This window comes from Mandrillus leucophaeus, unplaced genomic scaffold (genome assembly GCF_000951045.1).
Source record: "Mandrillus leucophaeus isolate KB7577 unplaced genomic scaffold, Mleu.le_1.0 Scaffold29, whole genome shotgun sequence".
In the NCBI taxonomy this organism is placed as follows: domain Eukaryota; kingdom Metazoa; phylum Chordata; class Mammalia; order Primates; family Cercopithecidae; genus Mandrillus; species Mandrillus leucophaeus.
This window is the reverse complement of record NW_012103031.1, coordinates 974803-1002293: the sequence shown is the minus strand read 5'-3', so window position 1 is coordinate 1002293 and position 27491 is coordinate 974803. Positions and strand designations below refer to the sequence as shown.

Genomic DNA, 27491 nt, shown 5'->3' with positions numbered 1-27491 from the left:
CAATCTACAAACACTTTATTAGCAGAAGGAATAAGTGCAGCATAGGAGAAAGAAGGGCTCCTCCTTCCCCTCAAGGGCATCACTGCCCCTTCCCAAGGGGCGGGCCAGCAGGGAACAAGAGGACCCCAGGCTTGCAAGCACGCTGGAATCAGACAAAAGTGATCCATGTCCGGGAAGCATTGACCTGCCAGACGTTGAGCTCCTCATATTCATCCAGAGCCACCTGGAACTGGGCGGGTGTAAAGCCGCGAGATATGCAGCGCTGCTCTGCCTCAGAGAACCGGACGCTTCGGCCCCCTGAGACCAGTTCACGGATGGTGGCAAATACCACATCTGCTGGTCTCTGAGTCCTGAAGGAAATGAGTAGGTGTGTAAGGTCAGGGGACAAACAGGAATGCTCGACATCAACAGAGAATAATGATGGTCAGTGTTAGAATTGAGGCCAGCCTCAGACACATGGACACAAAAGCCAAAGTGACTCAGCTTTGTCCTTCACTAAACCACTCACCTAGCTGTCTGCCCCTTGTCTCCCAGAAGAGAGTCCTTTGACATCTCCATTAGCCTGATGGCTTCATTCACATCTTCCTTCTCCACCACGTCCACCATTCGCAGACGGGCCTAAGGGGAAGGTAGGGGACAGATGGGAACAGGAGGAGGGCAGTGGAACAAGGTCAGGGAACACCCCTGTTATGGCTTTAAGGCTGGGCAGCCCATGGGTCGCCTACTCACAAAACAGGAGAGGAGCCCCCCACCCCCCCAGCATCCGCAGTGTTGGGCCGGCACTGTCAGACCGAGACAAGTGCAATGCCCAGGGCAGCGTCCAGCAATTGCCCAAGTCTCCGCCTCTCAACACTGGCCAGTCCCGGAGTTCAGCTGTCCTGTGAGGGAGACCAGACCCTTTTGAACTCCACTGGGCTCCCCAGCATGACAGATGGAGCTTGGGGAGCTCAGCCAAGACAACTGGCAGAGAGAACGTGTCCTGGGGGCTCGGGAAGTGCTAGCTCAGCAGTAGGTCGGTTAATCACACTACCTGCACGAACAGCACTTTGGAGCCCCCAGGACTGAGGTCCAAGACGGGAGGACAGAAAGGAAGGTCTGTAGCACAGGATCTAGGACACGGAGTGAAACAGATCCCAACCACCCGCTCAGTGAAGGTTAACAAGTGGGGAAAAGGCCTTTCCCTCCACGGACGCTGTGCGTGCCCTGCTGGAGCAGCAAGTACCCACAGTGCGGTAGCACGGAGAGGACCACTATCTGCACTGTCAGCACTTTAGCCCCGGCAGGGCTGGAGCGGGAGGGATTCGGCGATGAGAGCATGGTAAGGAGCTGCCACTTTAAGGGTCAAAACAGATGGTCCTCCAGCAGTTTGGGCACTTACCAGAGCAGTGGAAAGGCGCAGGATAGCCAGCAGGGTCCGAGCGGAAGTGTAGGTGGCATCCTTACTAGCCCAAGCCTCTCGCCTCATCTCCACATACGCTGCCGTGATGTAGTCAGCCAGAGACTCTGGCACTGTGGGCTGCTTCTCGCGGCACATGGCTATGTAACGCCTGTGGGGGAAGGTTCATGGGGAAGCAGAAGAGGGAGATGGGGAAGGGAGTGAATATGAGCCCATGTTGTTTTCTGCACCAGGGCTCCCCATTTAACATGGTCCCCTCCAAGAACTTTAAGTGGAAAAAACAAATTAGTGGTTATTTGCTTGGCTTGAATATCACTGATGGATTTCACCAAACATATAGCCCCCGAGGACCCTCCCAAGGTATTTCCTTTTTTTTGGGGGGGGCGGGGGGAAATGGCCTTTGTAAGAGTAAGACAAATCCATCTGTCATTAATAGATGATCCAGACCCCTCCTCTGAGCGCATGACATGGCAAAACAGATATATTTAAAGAGAATAGTTTACAGAATATTTAAAAGTAAGTAAAAACCTGAAGGAACACTGGAGGCTCGTGGAAAAATAGCGATAGAGGTTGAGTATCCAGAATGCCTGGGAGCAGGTGTTTTAGACTTCAGATTTTGGAGTATTTGCACATACATAATGGGATAGCTTGGGGATAGGACTCTAGTCTAAACATGGAATTCACCTGTATTTCATATACAACCGACACATATAACCTGAAGACAATTTTATTAAAAATATTTTTGTGGGCCAGGCACAGTGGCTCATACCTGTAATCCCAGCACTTTGGGAGGCAGAGGCGGGCAGATCACTAGGTCAGGAGATTAAGACCATCCTGGCCAACATGGTGAAACCGCTCTCTACTAAAACACAAAAAATTAGCTGGGCGTGATGGCGCGCGCCCGTAATCCCAGCTATTCAGGAGGCTGAGGCAGGGGAATCGCTTGAACCTGAGAGGGAGACGTTGCAGTGAGCTGAGATCGCGCCACTACACTCCAGCCTGGCGACAGAACAAGACTTTGTCTCAAAAAAAAAAAAAAAAAAAATTGTGTAGGAAAGTTTCCCATGTCCCTATTGTATAAAGTGTGGAACTTTCCACTTAAAAGCTGATCTCAGGCTTTGGTCATGTCCGAAGCGGGAAGTGGTGGTGTGAAAAACACACGCTAAGATTAAGCACTTTTTCAGGAGGCTCGCATGGCCCACTCAACGTTTGCCCGTCTGCACCCAGCTCTCCTACCTCATGAGCTTCATGTCCAGAGGTTCGAACTGGGAGGGGGGCTGCCGGCTGTGCTGGTGCACATAGGTGATGTGCTGGGCCAACCTGGATAGAGGGGAGGCCAGGAGGAACATCCTTTTTAGGGCTACACACCCATGTCCTCTTAGGTGTCCCTCCCTTGACTCCGCCACTTCCTTACAGTATAGGAGGGACACGCTTTCCTGAAAATCCTCATCAGCATTTCAGCCCCAACCCACCATTTTCCCGAGAACCGTGGACCAGCCCCTGATGCAAGGGGGAGGCTCTGGGGTTTCCAGGAGCGCGGAATTTGTTTTGATTCACCTCCCCTCCTCCCTATAGATCATTACAGGGGACCTCTCTTTGGGTGTTGAGCTCCATTCACCGTAGGTCATTGTCTCGGTCAGGCCGGTCCTGAATCAGCCAGAGGAGGTCAAACCGGGAGAGCAGCGCGGCAGGCAGCTGTATGTTCTGCTCCAGGCTGCGGCGGGGGTTGTAGCGCCCATAGGCAGGGTTGGCGGCAGCCAGGATGGAGCAGCGGGCATTGAGTGTAGTGAGGATGCCGGCCTTGGCAATGGAGATGGTCTGCTGCTCCATGACCTCGTGGATGGCTGTGCGGTCGGCCTCGGCCATTTTGTCGAACTCATCAATGCAGCACACGCCCTGGTCAGCCAGCACCAGAGCCCCACCCTCTAAAGTCAGTTCTCCACTCACGGAGTCTCTCAGCACAGCTGCCGTAAGCCCCACTCCCGAGGAGCCCCGGCCTGTTGTGTACTGGCCTGGAAGAGAAGAAATAAGGAACCATAAGGGAGAAAGAACAAGAAGGGGAACAAACAAAGGACAATAAATGGGCCAGAGAGGCAAGGCCTGTGCTGGGATCATTCCACTGCCTCCCCCAGGCCTTCTTGAGACGCCCGAGGATCTGTGGGGCGCTGGCAACGTTCCCCTTCCCCTCCCACCGGTTCTCTTCAGAGCACAACTGTGGCTCACTGACACCTTGGCTCCTGGGCTCAAGCCATCCTCCAGCCTCAGCCTCCCAAGTAGCTGAGACTATAGGCACTCACTACCACACCCAACTAATTTTTAAAACTTTTTAGTAGAGGCCAGGCGCAGTGGCTCACACCTGTAATCCCAGCACTTTGGTAGAGGCCAAGGCAGGCAGATCATGAGGTCACGAGTTCGAGACCAGCCTGCCCAACATAGTAAAGCCCCATCTCTACTAAAAGTACAAAAATTAGCCAAGTGTGGTGGCACGTGTCTGTAGTCCCAGCTACTCAGGAGGCTGAGAAGGGAGAATCGCTTGAACCTGGGAGGCAGAGGTTGCAGTGAGCCGAAACCACGCCATTGCACTCCAGCCTGGGTGACTGAGACTCCGTCTCAAAAAAAGGAAACAAACAAAAAAAATACCCAAACAAACAAACTTTTTAGTAGACCAGCCTGGTCTCAAACGATTCTTCCGCCTCAGCCTCTCAGAGCATTGGGGTTACAAGTGTGAGCCACCATGCACCCCCATTTTTTGAATAAACACTGTGGCCCTATCTGTCACTATGTTCACCTCTCCCAAGGCCCAACTACTTACTGCGGGGGGCCAGCCGATCAATGTACGACAGGAGTTGAGACTTGGCCACACCAGGATCCCCCATCAGACAGATGTTGATGTTGCCTGGAGAAAGGGAAGGCAGCCCTGGAATGACTCTTCTCCCAATGCTTAGACAACAACAGAGCAATTTTGAATTCTGCCTCCCTCTAACACCCAGCATTACTTCTAAGCCCTCCCTGTGTCCACGAAGACAAGATGTCCACTCTTATACTCTGACCTACAGAGACACTTGTCATCCTTTTTTCCTCCTAAATGACTTCATCCCCCCGAGCCTCTCCCTTTTTCCTTCTTACCCCGGATCTTCATGCCTCGAGGAGACTGGTCCACACCCCCCACTAGCAGAAGCAGCAGTGCCTTCTTTACATCTTCGTGCCCATATATTTCTGGGGCGATTGAAGCTGCCAGCTTTTCGTAGAAATCCTCTTCTGTAGAGAAGTTAAGGTTGTATTTTTTGGGGGAAAAGGGGGCTAGGATGTAAATGGAATTTCCTCTATCTCCCCTGCCCCTCACCTGCAATCTGCCTCAGCTCCTCCCTGCTGAGCTCTCCAGCCCCAGACTCATCATCCTCACTCTTGTTCATCTTCACAATCCGATGGGCTTCCAGGTAGGTTTCTGAGAGTAAACCCTTGGGCAGGAAAATGCCAGGATACAGATGCAACCCCTTCAACTTGCCCATCACTGGATTCCCTAACGATTTCTTGACAAATCTCTGGGTTCTGTGGGTGCTGCCCACTTTTCTCTGTGCGAGTAGAATGAGTAGGTGAGGGAAAAGGGGACGATCCTCATGTCAAACTCTTCCTTACCTGTACCACCTGTCGAAACCCAGTGCGCAGGATTGGCAAGAAGATACCAGTGACGCTGACGTGGTCTCCAGGCTGGGCAATTCTCGTGTTCTCTCCTTCTACCAGCACCGTGATACTACGAGGGATGTTTCCCACGGGCACTTGATCACTCTAGGGGAGGGAAAGGCACATAAGGCCAGGAGAAATGGACGAGGACCCAACCTTCCCTCCCTAGGCATCCCACTCAAAGGCTCCCAGGCTGCCTAGTCACAGACAAGCCCACAGGAGGGCTACTGAGTTTCCCCTTCCCAAGGCTCTCAGAAATTCTAGTTCCACCTCCCTCCTGTCCTGCCACTCCACAAGTGACTACAGGATTCAAGTGGACTCCCAATCCACCTGCCCAGGGCCACGTACCCCAAACTCACATGTTCTTGCATCTTCATCTCCTGGAATTTGATGAATTTGGAGCCCCGTGTCTGCAGATACAGCCGCCCTCCTGAGCGGTTGGTTTGGCACTCCTGGCTTGGGCACATGATCAGAGGCATGAAAGTTGGAGACTGGATCTAGGATGTGAGAACAGAAGCAAAAGAGCCCCATTGGGTCGGTCGGTTCCTTGAATCACATTTTCTCTTCATGGCAGACATCTTGGAAGTGTCAAGAACCCTTTGAACTTAACTCTGGGTCAACAACAAACACCCAAGAAATAGGTAGAAAGACCATTACATACCCAACAATGAAAGGCAAACACACAGGCACCTTTTACAAGCAAAAAAAATGATAAGCATCACGGGATCAAATTAATCTCTACAAAACGACTAATGGGTAAGGGCTTTCCTGCTCCTTGCTCCACACGTACCGGCTGGTAGGTCTCTGCCCCACACTGGTCACAAGTGTAAGTGGCCACCACCATCTTGGGTTTGACTTCAGAGACACGAGTGACAATTCCACGCACAGTCACCAATTTCCCCACAGAGTCAGCCCGCACTTCCCGGATCACACGAGGCTTGTTGCTACTTGGGCCTTGAAAATACAGCTCACTAAGGGGAGAAAACAGTCACAAACAAGATCCTGGAGAACCAATCCCTACATACTTCCCAACAGAGACCACTCACAATCTGCGCATGAGTTCAGCAGGGTACTGGTTCTGGGGGCTTCGGGCTGTTCCAGGGTCCCGACTCCGCTGCTCCATCATCAGCCGATGCTCAATGTAAACGTCCAGGACATCCTTATTTACCACCTAAAGGAGGACAAAATAAACAAATAAATAAACGAGCAACAGGATGGGGAAAGGAGAGCGCAGAGAACACCAGACTGAAGTGCCCCTTCTTTCTGCCTGCTCAGAAAACATCAGTATCTGAGCAGCCTCTCTACAGAAGCTTAAATGCCTTCCCCTTTGTTTGCCATTGTTCTCTAGCCACTCACTTCCCTCTCCTTGTACTGAGGCAGCAGCTCTTGTACGGAATCGGCAAAGAGCTTTGCGTAGCGCCTGGCATTCTCACAAATTGAGTCCACCAACTCGGGGTCATCCTCGGCTACGTCGTCCAGGTCCACATACAGAGTCACTTGTTCCCGATGAGCCAGCCGAACCTCAGGTGAGGAAGAGACAGAAACACCTCAGAGCCACATTCACCTTGTACACCAGTGTTCATATGTGAAGATACATTACTGAGAACTCAGCACAGGCTCTGGGCATCCACAGGGGAGAACACAGCACCACTTAGAGAGATACTCGCTTCTCAGCCCCCAAACCCTCTAATTATTACCTCTCTAATAAAACCAGCCAAGCTACTGCTTATGGCTCCTTATGCACCCCACTTCCCCATTCCCTTTACCCAATCTTATACTTACCAACTGGTTCCCATACTTGAACTGCTTCTTCCCAAGTTCATCATCCTGGTAGAACTCTTGTAAGAACTTCTTAACCTTTTCTGTAACGTGAAATGTAAAATCATAAAACATAAACTTTAAGACACATCACTGCCCATCCCTCTGATAGAAATCTAAGATACCTATTTTCGCTTAAAACACAGCCTATGAACTAATAATATGAACATTTAAATAAACTACCGAATTCTCCCCAAAGTGGGCATAACTCTTTTGCACAGTCTGTTTTAACCAGCGAAGAATAAAGAGCCCGGGGCAGTGCACAGGGCGATCCAACATCTATTCCCCAGGGGAATTCCTGTCCCTACTTTAGTTTAAAATCCTAGCGCCGTTCCCCATTGGCCTCCCACACTCCGGCCTCAAGGTTCTCAGCTTTCTTTCCACCCCCATGATCCCCTGCCTTCTTTGGGTCCCCCGAGCCCCTTATCTCACCGGGACCTCCGCCACCAGCCAGGTCCCGCACCCCACCACCGCTCCCGCCAGCGCTTCCGCTCTTAGTAAACAAAGAAGCACATGGGCCCGGATTCCAGCCGCTTCACAGCCCGGGATTCCTCCGCCCGAGGCGGGAGCCAGTTCAGCCATTGGCCAGCACGCCCAGGGCCACTGCGATCCCAGCCCACTGCCGCCTTTCCCGGGCCCGAGCGAAGCTCCCGGATCCCAGGCACGCCCCCCCGGGTCGCAGCTCTCTCCGAGGCCGCCGCGCGGAAGGACACTGTTTACACGACACTCCCTCCACCCGCGTCGCGCCACTTCCGCCCGGCTCCACTTCCGCTCGGAGGGCGGCCTCAAACGGCCAATCCCGGCACGCAGCGGCCCCGGCTTGCCCGCCCCCGGGGCCTCCGCGCGCCTCGGGGAGGCGGCGGGAACCTGGGAATGCCCAAAAGCGCGGAGGGAAGCGGGTCCGAGGTCCAGAGCCCTTAAAGAGTCTCCTGAGGTCCTCGGCGCGACTCTTCCTTGTGCAGCCCCCAGCCGGGTAGCGCCCCCCAAGCCCCCCAACCCCACGACTCTGTAACACCTTTCCCAAGTGGGATTACTACCTTTTCTTCAACGTCGATGCCGCTCGCGCGCCTTCCAGGCCCCGTGGGCCTTAGCCAGGCCGCAACCCGACCCTGCCTCTGGCGTCGCGCGCCCCAGAACCCGCTGACCCCGGTCCTCGAAGACCCCAGCTCACATCAACAGGTGTTCCCCGGGAGGCTCCCCGCGCAGGACGCCCTCCCAGGCTTGTAGACCCGTACCTTTCTCTAGCGCGTAGTCCTTCAGTGCCATCGCTGCCGAGGCCCGTGCGGCAGCTCTTGGCGGGCTCAGAGGTCTTGCTTCTGGGGAAGCTAAGAACGTCCGCGCGGTGGACTGTGGCCGGCCAACCGAAATTGGCGCGAAACGTCGCCCCCCACGTGACCAGCGCCACTGCGTGCTGGCCAATCGGAAAAGCCGGCCCTTTCTCCCTCCCGCTAGCCGTAAGCCAATCGCCGGGCGGGCCTCGAATGAGTGACGGGGAGGCGGTGCGGGAGTCGGAAGGGAATCTCCGGGCGGGGTGGGGCGGGCGCCGGGTTTCCCGCGGTCCAAGCTGGCGCGGGCGGAGGAGAATCGCTCTTAAAGGGCCAGCGCACGCGCGTTCTTTTGTTCCGGGGCCTCAGGGCGGGGCAGGCCCAACTTTCGTCGTCTTCTTGTCTGCTCTCCAGGACGGCCATGATTTCCCAGTTCTTCATTCTGTCCTCCAAGGGGGACCCGCTCATCTACAAAGACTGTATCCTAGACCCTCGGGACAGGGAAGGGGCGGAGGGACCGGGCGGGAGGGGCGCCCAGGGCCAGCCCGTGTCGCAGGATCCTTCACTGAGTCCTTCCACCGGCCAGTCCGCGGGGACAGTGGCGGCCGGGATGTGGCCGAGCTCTTCTACCGGAAGCTGACGGGACTGCCAGGAGACGAGTCCCCGGTTGTCATGGTAACCACTGGCGGGAGGCGGGTGAGGAGCTGGGCCCGGGCGGGCCGGGTGGGCGCCGTCTCCCTCCCAGGACTGGTTCTATGGTAGCTTCCACTTGGGGGTTGTATTTCTCCAAGTAAAACTAACAAGAGACCCGGCGCAGTGGCTCACGCCTGTAATCCCAGCACTTTGGGAGGCCGAGGAGGGCGGATCACCTGAGGTCAGGAGTTCGAAACCATTCTGACCAACATGCTGAAACTGCGCATCTTCTAAAAATACGAAAAAAAAATTAGCTGGGCGTGGTGGCGGGCGCCTGTAATCCCATCTACTCGGGAAGCTGAGGCAGGAGAATCGCTTGAAGCGAGGAGGCGGAGGTTGCAGTGAGCCGAGATCCGGACACCGCACCCAGCCTGGGTGACAGAGCGAGACTCCGAGACTCCGTCTCGGGGTAATGGGGGTGGGGGAAAAAAAAAAAAAACGTCCATTGGGCGCCAGCAACACACCAGGCCCAGCTCCCTGCGTGACTCCATTATCAGCAACTTGGGGTAGACTATAATTAACCCCGTTTCCACATGGGAAGCTGGGCTCAGGGATCTGTCATGTATCTCCCAAAGTCACTGCTGTTGTGACTAGTAAGAGGCATCGGGATCCCAGCTCAAGTCTCCTGGGTTCTGATCACTCCACCTCCCTTTTCCTAACCCCTCTTCTCCCTGCCTGTGTTTCAGCATCACGATGGCCGTCATTTCATTCACATCAGACACAGCAGCCTGTATTTGGTGGTCACAACTTCAGAAAACGTTTCTCCCTTCAGCCTCCTAGAACTGCTCTCCAGGTGAGGAGGGTTGGGCTGGGCACCTGCTAGCTGGCAGGGGTCTGAGAGGAGGAGGAAATACACGCTCCAAGTGTTTCCTCAGGTTGGCCACTCTTCTGGGCGATTACTGTGGCTCCCTGGGCGAGGGGACCATCTCCCGCAATGTGGCTCTGGTCTACGAACTCCTGGATGAAGTGCTGGTGAGAATCAATGATCCCCTTCTGTGGCCCCCACCTAATTCCCCTGGAGATACATCTGCTCTTCTACTGTGGGATGCTGTGGTTAGGAGGCCAAATCTATTTTTTTTTTCCTTTTAGAGACGGTCTTGCTCTGTTGCCCAGGCTGGAGTGCAGTGGTGCAATTATAGCTCGCTGCAGCCTGGAACTCCTGGGCTCAAGCTATCCTCCTGCCTCAGCCTCCTCCCCCGTGTCCAGCTCATTGTTTATTTTTTGTAGAGACGGGAGTCTCGCTCTGTTGCCCAGGCTGGTCTTGAACTCGTGGTCTCAAACCATTCTCCTATGTCTCGGCCTTTCAAAGACCTGGGAGTACAAGAGTGAGCCACCATGCCTGGCCCCACTCCCCCTTTTTACCCCTTCCCTCCACTGACCACTTGGACTGTCCTTCTTTTACCACTAGGACTATGGCTATGTACAGACCACATCCACAGAGATGCTGAGGAATTTCATCCAGACAGAAGCTGTGGTCAGCAAGCCCTTCAGCCTCTTTGACCTCAGCAGCGTTGGCTTGGTCAGCAGAGGGAAAGAGGAGGGTGAGGAAGGAGAAGAGGGGTTGGCTGGGGTTGTCAGACCTGATGATTGATTGCTTTGGATGCTTTACAGTTTGGGGCTGAGACACAACAGAGCAAAGTGGCTCCCAGCAGTGCAGCCAGCCGCCCTGTCCTGTCCAGTCGCTCTGACCAGGTGAGGGAGGAATCCATGGGGTCAGACCCTCTGGTTTTGCTCTGGGACTGCAGAGTCCAAGATCTTACGTTGGGGCGCAGTGGTTCATGCCTGTAATCCCAGCACTTTAGGAGGTCGAGGTGGCGGATCACCTGATGCCAGGAGTTCGAGAGCAGCCTGGCCAACATGGTAAAACCTCGTCTCTACTAAAAATGCAAAAAAAAAGAAAAAGGAAAAGATCGGCCAGGCGCGGTGGCTCAAGCCTGTAATCCCAGCACTTTGGGAGGCCGAGACGGGCGGATCATGAGGTCAGGAGATCGAGACCATCCTGGCTAACACGGTGAAACCCCATCTCTACTAAAAAATACAAAAAGCTAGCCGGGCGAGGTGGCGGGCGCCTGTAGTCCTAGCTACTCAGGAGGCTGAGGCAGGAGAATGGCGTAAACCCGGGAGGCGGAACTTGCAGTGAGCTGAGATCGGGCCACTGCACTCCAGCCCGGGCGACAGAGCGAGACTCCATCTCAAAAAAAAAAAAAGATCTTGACACCTCTCCCACCTCCCCTAGATGTGGGTATCCCTTCCATCACCCATGTCCCCACCCTAGAGCTGTAGCTTTGACTGTCCTGTCCTTTCTCCCTGTCTGTCCATTTCAGAACATAGGCTATTCTGTTTCCAACCATCCAAACCCTCTCTCTTTCTCAGAGCCAAAAGAATGAAGTTTTTTTGGATGTGGTCGAGAGATTGTCTGTACTGATCGCATCTAATGTAAGTCGGAGCTCCCAAACCTGGAGCTGAGGACAAATGGGACTTGAGAAACATGGTGGGGTGGTTAAGACTCCCAGCAGCGGCCACACAGTGGCTCATGCTTGTAATCCCAGTGCTTTGGGAGGCCAAGGTAGAAGAATTATTTGGGGCCAGGAGTTTGAAACCAGCCTGGGCAACATAGCCAGACCCCGTCTCTACAAAAAATACAAATAAACAAGTTACCCAGGCATGGTGGTGTACACCTGCTGTCCCAGCTACTTGGGAGGCTGAGGCAGGAGGATCATTTCAGCCTAGGAGGTTGAGGCTGCAGTGAGCCGAGATTGAGCCACTGCACTCTAGTCTGGGTGACAGAGCAAGACCCTGTCTCTTAAAAAAAAAAAAAAAGGCGGGGTACGGTGGCTCATACCTGTAATCCCAGCACTTTGGGAGGCCGAGGTGGGTGGATCACTTAAGGTTAGGAGTTTGAGACCAGCCTGGCCAACACGGTGAAACTCTATCTCTACTAAAAATATAAAAATTAGCCACGCATGGTGGCAGACATGTGTAATCCCAGCTACTTGTGAGGCTGAGGCAGGAGACTCTCTTGACCCTGGGAGGTGGAGCTTGCAGTGAGCCGAGATCACGCCGCTGCCAGCCTGGGCGACAGAGCGAGACTGTCTTAAAAAAAAAAAAAAAAAAAAAAAAAAGACTCTAACCTTGATCCCCCTGCCTCTCAGGGCTCCCTGCTGAAGGTGGATGTGCAGGGAGAGATTCGGCTCAAGAGTTTCCTTCCCAGCGGCTCTGGTGAGGCCTCTGCAGGCGGGACCCAGGGTTGGGGTTAGGGCAGGTTCCTTGGTGTGTTAAACCGTGGAGTTTGCTGAGCTCCCCTGATGTTCTCTCCTCCAACAGAGATGCGCATTGGCTTGACGGAAGAGTTTTGTGTGGGAAAGTCAGAGCTAAGAGGTGAGGAAAAAGTGGGTCTTTCTCCCCTTGGAGTAGGTCATTGCTGGAGAGTTCATGGAGGGAAGTCAGAGATGGAGCCTCCCCACTTCTTGCTCCTCTCCCAAAACATGGGTCAGGAGAGAAGTCTCTCTCTCTCTTTCCAGGTTATGGGCCAGGAATCCGGGTCGATGAAGTCTCGTTTCACAGCTCTGTGAATCTGGATGAGTTTGAGTCTCATCGAATCCTCCGCTTGCAACCACCTCAGGGCGAGGTCAGGGTTGGGGTGGCCTCATAAATTCCATCCACCATGGGGAAGGGGGGCAGTGGGGGCATGAGACCAAACTAACCTTGTTGCTCTCTGGTCTCTCAGCTGACTGTGATGCGGTACCAACTCTCCGATGACCTCCCGTCACCGCTCCCCTTCCGACTCTTCCCCTCTGTGCAGTGGGACCGAGGCTCAGGCCGGTGAGACCATTTCCTGGGTTCTAGAACTACCTTGGAACCCAAGCCGAGACCTGTATGTTCCCAAGACTCACTGCAGAGTAGGGGTGGTGGTAGTGGTGATGAAGTGCAAATTGGAAAAAGGCTTGGGCTGGGCGTGGTGGCTCACACCTGTAATCCTAGCACTTTGGGAGGCTGAGATGGGAGGATCACTTGAGCCCAGGAGTTCCAGACCAGCCTGGGCAACATAGCGAGACCTTGTCACTCTGAAAAAAAAAAAAAAAAGGAAAAAGCTTTGGCTAATGGAGTTGGGCTGGACTTCAGCCCTTTTCTCTCTTGGGGGTACAGCCCATACCCACACAGCCCCGCATGGAGGCCCCTGGTGAGGAATGATGAGATGCCAGTAAGAGATTGCCTGAGTCATGGTGTTTTACCCTCTCATCCAGGCTCCAGGTTTATCTGAAGTTGCGATGCGACCTGCCCTCGAAGAGGTAAGAGTGAGGCCGGCGCCTGGCTGAGTTCAGCTCTGTGGGACAGGAGACAGGGCCAGGGCACCTGCTACTTCTCCCTTCAGATGCAGCTGCCAGCCTCAGAATCCAGTTAAGGTAGAGGCTGTAGCATTTGGGAAGGTCGGGGACACCTGTGCTGAAATCCTGTTGTGACATTGAAGAGGAACAGGACAAGGGACCGTGCCTTCCTGGGGCTGACTTTGTTCCTGTCTCCTCTGTAGCCAAGCCCTCAATGTCAGGCTGCACCTTCCCCTGCCTCGAGGGGTGGTCAGGTGAGTGTGTGCACCCACCACGGGGAGATTCCTGGGGAGAGAGTGAGCTCAGCACGACGGGCCTGCCCCAAGAAGGCGCCAAGCCCAGCACCTTCCCTTTCCAAACTCCAGCCTGTCTCAGGAGCTGAGCAGCCCAGAGCAGAAGGCCGAGCTGGCGGAGGGAGCCCTTCGCTGGGACCTGCCTCGGGTGCAAGGAGGCTCTCAACTCTCGGGCCTTTTCCAGGTATTCGCTGTGGACCCCCGGCCCCTCTCCTCCCACCATCACTTAACAGCCCCCCTACCCTCCCGAAGCAGTGCTGCCTGGTCCCCCCAGCTTGGTCAGCTTCCTGCCCTCTTTCCTCCCCCTGCCTCTGCCCCTCACAGATGGACGTCCCAGGGTCCCCAGGACCTCCCAGCCATGGGCTCTCCACCTCGGCCCCTCCTCTGGGTCTGGGCCCGGCCAGTCTCTCCTTTGAGCTTCCCCGGCACACGTGCTCCGGCCTCCAGGTTCGATTCCTCAGGCTGGCCTTCAGGCCGTGCGGCAATGCTAACCCCCACAAGTGGGTGCGACACCTAAGCCACAGCGATGCTTACGTCATTCGGATCTGAGGCTCCCCAAACGAGGACACGGCAGCCAAGGCGGCAGTTTGTCCCACGGAAGGACAGTCTTTTTCTTTTCCAGCCTCCTGGTCTTGGGACTCTCAATCTGGGCAGGAAGAGTCCTCAGTCCGGAGAGACCAGGAGGGGGCAATGGGCCCAGCCTCTCTGTGGTATCTGATGCAGGAAGGACTGCAGTGGATCGGAATTTACAAACCAAACTTTTATTCTGAGGAACTGACTGTACAATATCTAAAAAGAAAGTGACATGAAAGGAAGCAATCTACAACTTCCTTCCGCTTAGTATGCATGCACGTGTGTACATGTCTGCATGTGTGGGAATCCGGGGGCTGGCAGGTGGAGCATCACGAAGCAGGCTGAGGGGAGCCAGAGTTGGGGGGCTGGGAGCCATTCGCTTTTGGAGTCCCTGGAGCTGGAGGGGGACTGTCCCCAGCTTCCTGCTTCCCCCCGCAGAGGGCACTGCTGCTGAGTGGAGAGGGGGACGATGCCGGTGGAGGAACTGGAGAAGGATGGGAAACGGGGCCTCCTTTGCCCTCCCCTGTTGGGGGAAGTGAGACCACAATATACTTCTGGACACTCCCGGGACCAGAGGGAGCAGTGCTGGGGGGTGCGGTGGTGGCGGTGGAGACCAGCTTGACGATGGGCTGCACACTGGGGACGGTGGTGGTGACGGGCGAGGTGGTGGTGGAACCTGAGCCAGGGGCCGAGGTGCTGAGGGACAGGACCTGGATAGAAAGGAAAAGCGGGTCTGCTTGCCCTGTGCCCTCCCTGCCCCTCAGAGGCCTGGCGGGGACACTTCACTTGCCCCCTGCCTGAACAAGTTATTCCTGTAGTTGACCCCATAGACAGCTGTGGCTGGAGACCTTGCTCATGCAGGGCAGCTACGGCCCTGCAGGACTGTGGTGGGTGCCTCTTTCAGCTCCTGACTTTGGGCCCAGAGGGGACTGTGCTCTACTCCTGGGCCTCCCCAGGGTGCTCTGAGGCAACCTGGGCCCTCCGGATGCTCCCTGTCCCACACAGCTCTGCATACCTGCTGGGTGGATGGGGCGCTGGAGGACGACGACATTACAATAAACTTGGTTGGAGGAGGGGAAGGCTGTGGTGGGGCAGCTGCTCGCGCAGACACCAGTGTCTGGACAGGAAGTGCGATGGAGCCAGGAACCTTCAGCAAGCCAGGGGTGCGAGGGCCAGGCTGCGGGGCCTGCGAGAGGGTCAGCGTGGGCCGGGGCTGTGGGGAGAAGAGGAAAGGGGACGTGGCAGCATCTACTAAGAAGAGTCTGAAGGGAGAGGCCTGGGCTCCCCTTGCTCTTAGTGGCTCTCACTGGGGCTGGGCATCCTCACTCAGGGCCTGGTTGCCCTGAGACTGCTGACTTGGGGCCCACGTGGCTGTGTGAATGCCCGTCCCACACTGGGGTCCTCCTCCACTTCCTATTCCTCCTCCCCACCCGGCCACGGACCTGTGTGATGGTCAGAGTGGTCCTGTTGACCTGCTGAGCCTGCAGAGCAGCCTGGGCCCGAGCCTTGACCACATGGGAGCAGAGGAGGGGCCCAAGGGACCCGAATTCTGCCCGGTAGGCATCCTGATTGTCAGGCGGTGGGCGCAGCTTTGCCAGAACAGGGGCACAGTGTTTCTGCAGACAAAAAAAAGCCAGGTAGAGGGAGGGCTGGTGACACTCTGAGAAGAGCCTTGGGGATGCAATAAAAAAGGACATTCCTTATCATCTCAGTGACCCTGATGGAGGCCAAACCATGCTGAGCTGTTAATGTGTGTACAGAACACTGTGGGCTTGCTCAAAACAAAAGATGGGCACGGGGCCAGGTGCGGCATCTCACGCCTGTATCCCAGCACTTGGGAGGCTGAGGCGGGCAGATCACTTGCGGTCAAGAGTGTGAGACTAGCCTGGCCCAAATGGAGAAACCTTGTCTCCACTAAAAATACAAAAACTAGCCAGGCATGGTGGCACGCACCTATAGTCCTAGCTACCAGGGAGCCTGAGGTACTAGAATGCTTGAACCCAGGTGGTGGAGGTTGAAGTGAGCAGAGGTTGCATCACTGCACTCCAGCTTGGGTGACGGAGTGAGACTCAGAAAAAAAAAAAAAGAATGGCTGGGCGTGGTAGTTCATGCCTGTAATTCCAGCACTTTGGGAGGCTGAGGCTGGCAAACCACCTGAAGTCAGGAGTTCGAGACCAGCCTGGCCAACATGGTGAAACCCTGTCTCTACTAAAAATACAAAAAATTAGCCAGGCATGGTGGCACATGCCTGTGGTGCCAGCTACTTGGGAGGCTGAGGCACAAGAATCGCTTGAACCTGAGAGGCAGAGGTTGCAGTGAGCCTGAGATCATGCCACTGCACTCCAGCCTGGGTTACAGGGTGAGACTCCCATCTCAAAAAAGAGAGAGAAAAAAAAATGAAAACATGGGCACTAACATGTGAATGAACTTGCTAAATACTGTGGCAGGATAGTTAATCAAGAGGGCATTTTCTTTGTACAGAGACCACACAGTAACACAGGAGCATTGGGGAAGGATGGTCCAAATGCCAAAGGCTGAGCATGTGAGCCCTTCTTTCTTTTTGGAGGAGTGGTGGTCTCCCTCTGTAACCCAGGCTGGAGTGCAGTGGCACAATGATAGCTCACTGCAGCCTTGAACTCCTGGGTTCAAGCAGTCTTCCCACCTTGGCCTCCCTAGCAGCTGGGACCACAGGCACATGTCACCACTCCCAGCTTTTTGTTTTTCGTAGGCGGGGTCTCGCTACATTGCCCAGGCTGGCCTCCTAGGCTCCCAGAGTGCTGGGATTACAGGCGTGAGCCACCGCGCCCAGCCAGCCCCCTTATTTTTTACTCAGCTTGAGTCTCAGTCTTTCCATCTGTAAAATAGTATCAGACTTTGCAGTATGTTCTGAAAACAGGAGGCAAAGATGGGAGTAGGTGAATAAAATACGCCATATGCTTGCTAAACGCCGGCTGTCTCTCGGGGGGTCAGGGGCGCAGGTGCAGGGACAGGGGCTTCGGTTACCAGCAGAAGGCTTTGCACATGGTCTGCTCCAATCCGGTCAATGTTGCTCAACACAGGGCCATCCAGCACACTGCGGATCCGCTCCCCTTCCTGCTGTAGCCGGGGCAGAATCAGAGTCTTGATAACCTGTTGGAAGGGAAAGGAAGAAACCAAAGCCGGAGGGTCACCAGGGTCTCCCAGGTGGGGGCACAGTGCCCTCTATAACCTCATGACTGCGTCCCCTCCCCCATTTCTTCCTCCCAGAGGCCTAACATCGTGTCCCAGCTCAGCCAAGCCTGCGATGGAGCCATAACGAGTCGTCCAGGGCGTCTTCTCGTCCACCCAGCTCTGTAAGGGGAAGGAAATAAACTAAGATGAAGGGGTCTGAAAGGCTGATTGATAGGGACCCACGTCTTTCATACACACTTTCCTTGTAAATCATTAAGACATGACAGTGAGGCCAGGCGCGGTGGCTCACGCCTGTAATCCCAGCACTTTGGGAAGCTGAGGCAGGCAGATCACCTGAGGTCAGGAGTTCGAGACCAGCCTAGTTAACATGGTGAAACCCTGTCTCTACTAAAAACACAAAAAGTAGCCAGTTGTGGCCAGGCACAGTGGCTCACACCTGTAATCCTGGCACTTTGGGAGGCCGAGGCAGGCAGATCACCTGAGGTCGGGAGTTCTAGACCAGCCTGACCAACATGGAGAAACCCCGTCTCTACTAAAAATACAAAATTAGCTGGGTGTGGTGGCACATGCCTGTAATCCCAGCTACTCAGGAGGCTGAGGCAAGAGAATCGTTGGAACCCAGGAGGCGGAGGTTGCAGTGGGCCGAGATCGCATCATTGCACTCCAGCCTGGACAACAAGAGCAAAACTCCGTCTCAAAAAATAAATAAATAAATAAATTAGCCAGTTATGGCTGCAGGCACCTGTAATCCCAAGTACTCAGGAGGCTGAGGCAGGAGAATTGCTTGAACCCAGGAGACAGAGGGTGCAGTGAGCAGAGATCGCACCACTGCACTCCAGCCTGGGCAAGAGTGAGACTCCATCTCAAAAAAAAAAAAAAGGCATTACAGACAAGCCTCTAGGCCCTTAGACCCCCACAAGTTCCAGTCCCTCTTCCCTCTGCCCTTGTTTCCAGTGTGACTTCCCCCAACCAGAGGTGGCCAGTGATGAAACCAATGGTGCTCAAGTTTTCCTGGCTCACCTTGGTGAAGGTCTTGGTGATTCGGGACTGGATGTTGTTAGTGGTTGTGCTAAAATGCTTGCAGATCTGGGCCACCAGGCGGGCAGCAAAGTCTCGGAGTGCCCAGTGATTGTCCACATCTGGTCGCAGGCACAGCTGTCTGCTCACGATGCAGGTCATCACAGCTGGAATCAGCTCATGGACCTAAGGGAGAAAGGGCGGGGCAGCTGATTCTGGTTTTGTTTGTTTGTTTGAAACAAAGTCTCACTCTGTCACCCAGGCTGGTGTGCAGGGGCACAATCATGGCTGGCTGCAGCCTCAATCATCCAGGCTCCAGCAATCCTCTCATCTCAGCTTCCCAGGTAGCTGGGACCACAGGCGTGCACCACCATGCCTGGCTAATTTTGTTTTTGTTATCTTTTTTTGTAGAGACAGTAGTCCTACTACTATCCTCAGGTTGTCCTCAAACTGCTGAGCTCAAGCGATCCTCCCACCTCGGCCTCCCAAAGTTGCTGGGATTTCAAGTGTGAGCCACCACTGACCACTGACTTCCTGTTGGTGGCAGCAGGGTCCCTGGTCCCTGGAGGGGAAGGTGGGCAGGACCACTCACGTATTTTTCTAGATAGAGCGTGGGGTTGTCCATCAGCGCCTTCACCATACGCATCAGGTAGATGAGTAGGGCCAGGTTGTTCTGAACCACATTCACACGGACCTGCGGGAGGGAGGAGTGCTGGGCATGGGGCAGGGAGACCCTCACAGGAGCTTCCGCTGCCATCCCTGCACAGTGGAACCTCATGCTCTCACCCCCTCCGAGATGAAGGTACTGAACCGTGGCAGCATCTGATACAGCCCGGGGTCCGTGGCAATGCTTTGCAGGGCTTCCTGTGGGAGGAGGGAAGCCAGTCAGGTGGGGGTAGGATGTGGGGAGCAATTCATAGGACCCCCAGGAGGAGGAGTCTCAGGGCCAGGGCAGGCTGGTGGGGCCCTCACCGCCCTCTTGGCCTCGCAGGAGCCCACACAGGCCTCGGTGATCTCCTTGTAGTAGAGCTGCTGCTCCACAGACAACTCATGGATGCTCCGGGGCTTCAGTCGCAAGGGGGCCCCCTCCAGCAAGGGCGGTGCCTTCTTCTCTTTCCCTGTGTGATTGGAGAGGTGGGTCTGACAAAGAAAGCTCCAGAAGAAACCTCAGTAACAGAAGAACCTTAACCCTCCACTTCCCCTGAGACTCAGGAGACCCGGCTTCTTCTTAGGCTTCCCCATCCTTTCTGGGGCTCTCTGGCCCTGACCTCAGCCACTTCACCAATGGCCACATGGAGGCTTGGCATGGTGGCTCACACCTGTAATCCCAGCACTTTGGGAGGCCAAGGCAGGCGGATCACATGAGGGTGAGTTTGAGACCAGCCTGGCCTACATAGCAAAACCCTATCTCTACTAAAAAAAACTACAAAAATTAGCTGGGCGTGGTGGTGGGCACCTGTAATCCCAGCTACTCAGGAGGCTGAGGCAGGAGAATCACTTGAACCCAGGAGGTGGAGGCTGCAGTGAGCTGAGATTGTGCCACTACACTCTGGCCTGGGTGACAGAGTGAAACTGTCTCAAAAACAAAAAAAGGATACAAAACAAATGGCCACGTGGCTTTGGGCAAGAGTCCAGAGAGGCCTGGCCTAGGAGGACTGACCTTTGCCGTCGGCTGCGGTGGCCCCTTGACCTTTGCCCTTCAGGGGTCCGTCTTCCTCTTGGCCTGGCTTGGCTGACTTCAGGGGTTCTGTGGCTTCGGCCTTCTGCTGCTCTTTGGGAGCTGGTGGGAAAGCAGGCACAGTGGGAGGCGTGACGAGAGTAGCAGGAAAAGTAAAGGGAGGAGGCTGGATGCGGTGGCTCACACCTGTAATCCCAGCACTTTGGGAGGCCAGGGCGGGTGGATCACCTCAGGTCAGAAGTTCGAGACCAGCCTGGCCAACATGGTGAAACCTCATCTCTACTAAAATTACAAAAAATTAGCTGGGCGTGGTGGTGTGTGCCTGTAGCTCCAGCTACTCAGGAGGCTGAAGCACAACAATCGCGTGAACCCAGGAGGCAGAGGTTGCAGTGAGCCGAGATTGTGCCACTGCAGTCCAGCACTCCTGCACTCCAGCACAGGCAACAGAGTAAGACTCCATCAAAAAAAAAGGTGGAAGGAGGGGGAAAGGGACCCAGAGACCCAGAGGGTGGGGCATACAGGTTACCTGGCGGTGGGTTCTCGGGGATAGCTGGCTGGCAGCCCTCGATGCTCAGCCAATGAGCTGCAAGGAAGGCAGGTGTCAAGGTGAATTGCCGTGCATGGACACTGGGGAGTTGTTCCATGCATGTTTTCACTCCTGCTCCCCTTGCAACTCACCAGGGATCTCACGCTGAGCTTTTCTTCTATTGTGAGGCTACTCACACCCACACGCATCTGTCCTCTTTTCCCTCCTCCCTGCCACCCTGCTCTCCCCTCCCCCAACCTTTGAGGCAGACGTCCAGGGGCACCCGGGGCAGAGGGGTATTGATGATGTCGCTCAGATCAACCTCCTTCTCCTCGTAGAAGTAAAGCTCCCGGCCCCCACCAGAGGCGAAGCGGAAAGGAATGAACTCCTGGGCGTGGAAGCCATAGAGTGGCTGTGGCAGGAGAGAGGGGCACAGGTGAGAAGGGAGCCGGAGGAGACCTGGCTGAAGGATGGCGCCTCACCCCAACCCCATCGCCCTGTCCCCATCACCCGCCCCCTGCCTGTCTCCCCAAGTCACCTCGACATTCTTTAGCTTCAAGGCATAGTCAATGTCACTGGTGGTGAGCTTCTGCCGCTTCCCCATGTGCATGAACTTCAAGGCATCCTGGGGTGGGTGACAGAATAGACATCAGCTCAAAATCCTAAGGACGGGGCCCTGGGCGACATCCTGGACCCAACGTGGAGCTGGACAGAAGGGCTGGGTCACCTGTGCAATCTCTTTGATGCGGTAGCTGACCTCATCCGTCAGCAGCTGGCAGGTCTCCTCCTGAATCTGGGCGATGCCCATGGATTCAGCCACCACCTTCATGGACTCCGAGGGCAGCACGGTGTTGCTAAGCTTCAGCTTCTTCTCCTCAGCCATTCTGGAGTCCCTCTTCTCCCTGGAAGGATGAAGCCCCCGGTGGAGAGACGGAGACCCTGGCAGAGGAATGGGGCAGGCAGAAGAAAAAGAAATGTGAGGCCAGGCGCGGTGGCTCAAGCCTGTAATCCCAGCACTCTGGGAGGCCAAGACGGGCGGATCACGAGGTCAGGAGATCAAGACCATCCGGCTAACATGGTGAAACCCCGTCTCTACTAAAAATAATAAAAAATTAGCCAAGTGTCGTGGCGGGCACCTGTAGTCCCAGATCCGGCCACTGCACTCCAGCCTGGGTGACAGAGCGAGACTCCGTCTCAAAAAAAAAAAAAAAAAAGAAATGTGAGACACGGAGACGGGGCCAATAAAGGGAGGACAGTGGGGAGAGGGGAGGAACTGGGGGTGCCTTCTGTCCATCCCCACGAGTTAGCCCTGAGGTGTAACAGAGAAAGATAGAAATCTGGGCTGGTGCCAGGTGCCGTGGCTCACACCTGTAATCCCACCAGCACTTTGGGAGGCCAAGGCGGGCGAATCACTTGAGATCAGGAATTCAAGACCAGCCTGGCCAACATGGAGAAACCCCATCGCTACTAAAAATACAAAAATTAGCAGGGCGTGGTAGTGCACACCTGTAATCCTAGCTGCTAGAGAGGCTAAGGCAGGAGAATCACTTGAACCCAGAGGGCAGAGGTTGCAGTGAACCAAGATCATGCCACTGCACTCCAGCCAGGGTGACTCCGTCTCAAAAAAAAAAACAACTCTGGACTGGGCCTAGTGGCTCATGCCTGTAATTCCAACACTTTGGGAGCCCGAGGTAGAAGGATCACTTGAGCCCAGTAGTTCACAACCAGCCTGGACAACACAGCGAGACCCCATCTGTACAAAAAATACAAAAATTAGTTGGGTATACAGGCACACGGCTATAGTTCTAGCTACTTAGGAGGCAGAGGTAGGAAGACTGATAGAGCCCAGGAATTCCCAGGCTCAAGCAATCCTCACACCTCAGCCTCCCAAGTAGCTGTGACTATAGGTGTGTACCACTGTGCACAGCCAATTTTTGTGGGGGGGGGGCAGAGACAGAGTCTCACTATGTTGCCCAGTTTGGTCTTGAATTGCTGGGTTCACGCAATCCTCCTGCTTCGCCCTCCCAAAGTGTTGGAATTACAGGCCTGAGCCAGCAGGCCCAGCCCAGATTTCTGTCTTTTTCTGTTACACCTCAGGGCTTCAATCCCAGCATTTTGAAGTCTTGGGCTCAAGCAATCCTCCAGCGTTGGCCTCCCAAAGTGTTGGAATTAAAGGCGTGAGTCGAACTGCCTGGCCCAGGCTCAGCTTTCCTTATCTTCACAGTAATGCCATCCGTCCAGACACTTGTTCTTTATCTGAGCCTTCACAACAAATCCACCAGGTAGGCCAGGCGTGGTGGCTCACGCCTGTAATCCCAGCACTTTGGGAGGCCAAGATGGCTGGACCACTTGAGGTCAAGAGTTCGAGACCAGCCTGAGCAACATGGTAAAACCCTGTCTCTACTAAGAATACAAAAATTAGCTGGGCATGGTGGCGCGTGCCTGTAATCCCAGCTACTTGGGAGGTTGAGGCATGAGAATCACTTGAACCTGGAGGGTAGAGGTTGCAGTGAGTTGAGATTGTGCAGCTGCACTCCAGCCTTGGCGACAGAGAGACTCCATCTCAAAAAAAAAAAAAAAGATAAAAAAATAAATCCAACTGGGCACAGTGGCTCACGCCTGTAATCCCAGCACTTTGAGAGGCCAAGGTGGGTGGATCATGAGGTTAAGAGATCGAGACCATCCTGGCCAACATGGTGAAATCCTATCTCTACTAAAAATACAAAAAATTAGCGGGGCATGGTGGCACGCGCCTGTAGTACCAGCTACTCGGGAGGCTGAGGCAGGAGAATCGCTTGAACCTAGGAAGCGGAGGTTGCAGTGAGCCAAGATGGTGCCACTGCACTCCAGCCTGGCGACAGAGTGAGACTCTGTCTCAAAAATCAATCAATCAGGCTGGGCGCGGTGGCTCACGCTTGTAATCCCAGCACTTTGGGAGGCCGAGGTGGGCGGATCACGAGGTCAGGAGATCGAGACCATTCTGGCTAACACGGTGAAACCCCGTCTCTACCGAAAACACAAAAAATTAGCCGGGCGTGGTGGCGGCGCCTGTAGTCCCAGCTACTCGGGAGACTGAGGCAGGAGAATGCTGTGAACCCGGGAGGCGGAGCTTGCAGTGAGCGGAGATGGCGCCACTGCACTCCAGCCTGGGCGACAGAGCGAGACTCCGTCTCAAAAAAAAAAAAAAAAAAAAATCAATCAATCAATCCACCAGGTAGTCCCACCTGACTCCCCTGCTCCCACTGCTTGGCCCAGGTCACCACCATCTATCCACTGGGTAAAAAAAAGCCTCCTAACAATGTCTCCCGGTGTCTACCCTTGCCTCTCTCTACATCTGTTCCTAATGTTGCAGCCAAAATGCTTCCGTCAAACTGTAATGCAGATCGTCATTTCTTTGCTCAAACCCTCACAGTGGCGCTCCACTTGCCATAGAGTAAAATCCGAAATCCTTATCATGGCCAGGTGCAGTGGTTCAGCTGATGCCTGTAATCTCTGCACTTTGGGAGGGTGAGGTGGGAAGACTGCTTAGGCTTAGAAATTCCTGACCAGCCTGGGCAACATAACAAAACCCTGTCTCAGGCCGGGCACAGTGGCTCACGCCTGTAATCCTAGCATTTTGGGAGACCAAGGCAGGCGGACCACTTGAGGTCAGGAGTTCAAGACCAGCCTGGCCAACCTGGTGAAACCCTATCTCTACTAAAAATACAAAAATTAGATGGGTGGGCACCTGTAATTGCAGCTAGTCAGGAGGCTGAGGCAGGAGAATCACTCGAACCCAGGAGGCGGAGGTTGAAGTGAGCAAAGATATGTGTCACTGCACTTCAGCCTGGGCGACAAAGCAAGACTCCTTCTCAAAAAAAAAAAAAGACAAAATCCTTATAATGTCCCACAAAGCCCTTCAAAATTTGCCTTCTCCCCATTATATCTCTGATCACTCTTCCTTCCTTCTTCCACTTTGATACAGACACATATGTCTTCTGGCTGCTCCTTAAACTTGCCAGGCATGTACTTGCTTAATAGCTTTTGCTCCATTCCCTCTGCCTGGAATGTTCTTCCCAAATGTCTAATTGGCTGCCTACTCTGACCACCCTATTTAACTCTGCACTTTGCCCTCAGAGTGGGGGCAGCCCACTTCTTCTTTTCCGTAGCATTTAACATCTTCTGAGCCTGGCGCGGTGGCTCACGCCTGTAATCCCAACACTTTGGGAGGCCGAGGCAGGCAGATCATGAGATCAAGAGATCAAGACCATCCTGGCCAACATGGTTAAACCCTGTCTCTAGTGAAAATACAAAAATTAGCCGGGCATGGTGGCATGCGCCTGTAGTCCCAGACACTCGGGAGGCTGAGGCAGGAGAATCGCTTGAACCCGGGAGGCGGAGGTTGCAGTGAGCAGAGGTTGCACCACTGCACTCCAGCCTGGCAACAGAGCGAGCCTCCGTCTCTGTCCACCATGTAAACAGGGCTCTTCTTTTTTTTTTTTTGGAAATAGAATTTCACTCTTGTTGTCCAGGCTGGAGTGCAATGGCACGATCTTCGCTCGCTGTAACCTCCGCCTCCCAGGTTCAAGCAATTCTCCTGTCTCAGCCTCCCGAGTAGCTGGGATTACAGGCATGCACCACCACACCTGGCTTATTTTTGTATTTTTAGTAGAGACAGGGTTTCACCATGTTGCTCAGGCTGGTCTTGAACTCCTGACCTCAGGTGATCCGCCCACCTTGGCCTCCCAAAGTGCTGGGATTACAGGCGTGAGTCACTGTGCCCGGCCAACAGAGCTCTTTATTATGATCACTGATGTATTCCAGGAGCCCTGGGACATCATAAATATTTGTGAAGTAAATGAATTAGTTGTAAGGCTTAGAGATGTTGGTGCTCAGTAAATACTTGGTATCACTGTTATTAATAGGTCATAGGCCCAAGCTTTGAGCCTACACTGTAGTTAAAAGCAAAGTGGAGCCAGGTGCAGTGGCTCACGCCTGTAATTTGGGAGACCAAGGCGGGAAGATCACCTGGGGTCAGGAGTTCGAGACCACCCTGGCCAACATGGTGAAACCTTGTCTTTTTGTAAAAACACAAAAATTAACCAGACATGGTGGCGGGCGCCTATAGTCCCAGCTACTCCAGCTACTTGAGAGGCTGAGGTGGGAGAATCGCTTGAACCCAGGAGGTGGAGGTTGCAGTGAACCGAGATCGTGCCACTGCACTCCAGCCTGGGCGATAGAGGGAGACTCCGTCTCAAAAAAAAAAAAAAAAAGCAAATTGGAGCCAAGAGAGGTAGCTCACCCCAGTAATCCCAGCACTTTGGGAGGCAGAGGTGGGAGGATCGTTTGAGGCCAGAAGTTTGAGACAGACTGGTCAACATGTGAGACCCCCATTTCTGCAAAAAATTAAAAAATTAGACGGGCGTGGTGGGGTGAACCGGTCATCCCAGCTACTTAGGCGGCTGAGGCGGGAGGATCGCTTGAACTACTGAGGAGTTGGAGGCTGCAGTGAGCCAAGATGGTGCCACTGCACAACAGCCTGGGCAACAGACGGAAATCCTGCCTCAAAAAAAAATAAAATAAAATAAAATAAGTGGCACACTTGGAGCTGGACATTAGGAAGATTAACATCAATACTGTTCAGGAGTAGTACAAGTAGGGTGGGGCCGTGCTGGAAGGATGGGAAGAGGGAGGCCAAAAAAGAAATTAGTTCTTTTCAAACCATCCCTAATCTCCTTCCTCACTTTTATAAGTCTTATCTATAGGGAACACAATTATTCGAGACATACTCTGTGCCTGGCGCCGGGTTTACAAGAGGCGGTCGTGTCCCACTTCCCTGGCGAACTCCTACGAATCCTTCAATACCCGGCGGTACCCTCTGCCAGTAAAGGCTCATAAAACACGCTACAGTCACAGGATCTCCTCAGATCAAGTGGAGGCGGCAGGAAGGCGTCCCAGGGGAGGGTTAACTTGAGCGAGATCCCAGCAGAGAAGCAGGTCGAAGATCCCCGGGCAGCGCGAAATGAGGCTCAGAGAGTCCACCCCATCTCCTGCAACATCTCTCCTATGCAGGCACACACACGGGGTCCCCACGAGCACAGACACGCAACCAACCGTCCTCTTTCCAGTCCCCACAAGGGACTTTCAAAGGGTCTCCTCCCGGGTACCACTCAGACCCGCCCCGGCCAGCCGAGCACGGGCAGCAAGAAAACTCTAGCCGCAGCCGAGACGCCGCTCACCCGGCGCTCGGCGCCATCTTGGCCCCGCCCCCTCCTGGAAGCAGGTCCTGGCAGAGCCGAAGAGCAAGTCACTGCCCCTTCCCCGTGCCAGAATAAGTCCTCTAGGCTTACAGAATGAAATTATATTTTAAAAATTTGTTTCTACATCTACATATAAGGACCACTCCCTCTTGATGTAATTAGTGTAATTTATTCCTTCACTACCCGGCTGCCAGGACCTTCAAGAGGCGCCACAAAACGGAGGCAGGGAAACCCGGAGCAACGAGGCCGCACCCCTGTTGGGCTGATCTTGCGCATGCGCCGACCTTGCCAGGCTGGATTTAAGGTTGCCGCCAGCCGCTGGGAATTTAAAGGACCCACACTGCCTCTCCGAAGCTGGTTTGAAGGCAAGCGGTGGTTGTTTGTGGACGGCGCTTTGTCATGGGACCTGTGCGACTGGGAATATTGGTTTTCCTTTTGGCCGTGCACGGGGCTTGGGCTGGGATGCCGAAGGAGGACGACGATGACGCAGAACGCTTGCCCAGCAAATGCGAAGGTATTTGAAGGGGGTAGCCCCTGTGGGCATCGCCCGGCCACACCTCCTTCTTCTAGGCCGGACATCCTGGACTGTATTGGGTGGGTCACCCGACCTCCTTGAAGGCTTGAGGGAGGTTCTGGTGGAGCTTGGCTGAATTTGGATGGGGTCAAGGAAGCGAACGTGTAGTGCCACCTCAAAGCTGCATCCAGAGAGAGCCTGCATTTTTTTGGCTGGCTTGGACACCCCCGCCAATGGATTGTGGGAATTGTAGTTCAGGGACCATCGGCCCTGGACTGCCAACTTTTAGAGCATCTTCAGTG

General features: G+C 54.5%; 3 protein-coding genes across 11 annotated transcripts; 1 reads left to right on the top strand and 2 right to left on the bottom strand.

Annotated features, from left to right (window-relative positions):
• Nucleotides 1-8807, bottom strand: MCM7 (minichromosome maintenance complex component 7). The gene is made up of 15 exons (XM_011985707.1): nucleotides 8131-8807; nucleotides 6860-6939; nucleotides 6434-6598; nucleotides 6124-6248; nucleotides 5868-6048; nucleotides 5437-5574; nucleotides 5033-5182; nucleotides 4740-4854; nucleotides 4523-4654; nucleotides 4209-4292; nucleotides 3015-3408; nucleotides 2633-2716; nucleotides 1379-1547; nucleotides 509-618; nucleotides 1-350 (listed from the first exon to the last, which is right to left on the bottom strand). Exons 1-15 carry the CDS (start codon nucleotides 8159-8161, stop codon nucleotides 149-151), a joined length of 2160 nt encoding a protein of 719 aa, XP_011841097.1. The 5' UTR covers nucleotides 8162-8807; the 3' UTR covers nucleotides 1-148.
• On the top strand, nucleotides 8357-17418 carry AP4M1 (adaptor-related protein complex 4, mu 1 subunit). Of its 4 annotated transcripts, XM_011985710.1 has the most exons (16): nucleotides 8357-8639; nucleotides 8747-8835; nucleotides 9540-9646; nucleotides 9729-9825; nucleotides 10262-10372; nucleotides 10465-10545; nucleotides 11227-11289; nucleotides 12006-12072; nucleotides 12178-12231; nucleotides 12375-12481; nucleotides 12581-12675; nucleotides 13098-13142; nucleotides 13382-13432; nucleotides 13544-13655; nucleotides 13796-14050; nucleotides 17291-17418. In XM_011985710.1, the coding sequence occupies exons 1-15, from the start codon at nucleotides 8582-8584 to the stop codon at nucleotides 14018-14020; spliced, it is 1362 nt and encodes a 453-aa protein (XP_011841100.1). In that variant the 5' UTR covers nucleotides 8357-8581; the 3' UTR covers nucleotides 14021-14050; nucleotides 17291-17418. The 4 variants fall into 4 exon arrangements, with proteins under 4 accessions (XP_011841100.1, XP_011841099.1, XP_011841102.1 ...); XM_011985709.1 differs by lacking the exon at nucleotides 17291-17418 and having other exon boundaries at nucleotides 13796-14322; XM_011985712.1 differs by lacking the exon at nucleotides 17291-17418 and having other exon boundaries at nucleotides 12656-12675; nucleotides 13796-14318.
• Nucleotides 14214-27376, bottom strand: TAF6 (TAF6 RNA polymerase II, TATA box binding protein (TBP)-associated factor, 80kDa). 6 transcript variants are annotated; one of them, XM_011985713.1, is made up of 15 exons: nucleotides 27020-27376; nucleotides 21164-21375; nucleotides 20975-21061; nucleotides 20695-20848; nucleotides 20437-20493; nucleotides 19893-20012; nucleotides 19205-19350; nucleotides 19019-19096; nucleotides 18825-18926; nucleotides 18236-18418; nucleotides 17300-17374; nucleotides 17048-17173; nucleotides 15487-15660; nucleotides 15060-15257; nucleotides 14214-14754 (listed from the first exon to the last, which is right to left on the bottom strand). In XM_011985713.1, the coding sequence occupies exons 1-15, from the start codon at nucleotides 27252-27254 to the stop codon at nucleotides 14374-14376; spliced, it is 2328 nt and encodes a 775-aa protein (XP_011841103.1). In that variant the 5' UTR covers nucleotides 27255-27376; the 3' UTR covers nucleotides 14214-14373. The 6 variants fall into 6 exon arrangements, with proteins under 6 accessions (XP_011841103.1, XP_011841106.1, XP_011841105.1 ...); XM_011985716.1 differs by lacking the exon at nucleotides 27020-27376 and adding an exon at nucleotides 26205-26908; XM_011985715.1 differs by lacking the exon at nucleotides 27020-27376 and adding an exon at nucleotides 26530-26724.
• Nucleotides 27377-27491: the final 115 nt, after the last annotated feature.

Bases quoted from the DNA above. Each gene is read 5' to 3' on its own strand.
- MCM7 (XM_011985707.1), bottom strand. From the start codon at position 8,161: ATGGCACTGAAGGACTACGCGCTAGAGAAAG. The intron at 6,940-8,130 runs GTACGGGTCTAC...TTCACGTTACAG, and splicing joins GGACTACGCGCTAGAGAAAG to AAAAGGTTAAGAAGTTCTTA. The intron at 4,293-4,522 runs GTAAGAAGGAAA...CCCTTTCTCCAG, and splicing joins TCGAGGCATGAAGATCCGGG to GCAACATCAACATCTGTCTG.
- AP4M1 (XM_011985708.1), top strand. From the start codon at position 8,582: ATGATTTCCCAGTTCTTCATTCTGTCCTCCAAGGGGGACCCGCTCATC. The intron at 12,232-12,374 runs GTGAGGAAAAAG...CTCTCTTTCCAG, and splicing joins GGGAAAGTCAGAGCTAAGAG to GTTATGGGCCAGGAATCCGG. The intron at 12,482-12,580 runs GTCAGGGTTGGG...CTGGTCTCTCAG, and splicing joins TGCAACCACCTCAGGGCGAG to CTGACTGTGATGCGGTACCA.
- TAF6 (XM_011985713.1), bottom strand. From the start codon at position 27,254: ATGTCCGGCCTAGAAGAAGGAGGTGTGGCCGGGCGATGCCCACAGGGG. The intron at 20,849-20,974 runs GTGACTTGGGGA...CTCCTGCCACAG, and splicing joins TGAAGCTAAAGAATGTCGAG to CCACTCTATGGCTTCCACGC. The intron at 19,097-19,204 runs GTGAGGGCCCCA...CTCCTCCCACAG, and splicing joins CCTGCGAGGCCAAGAGGGCG to GAAGCCCTGCAAAGCATTGC.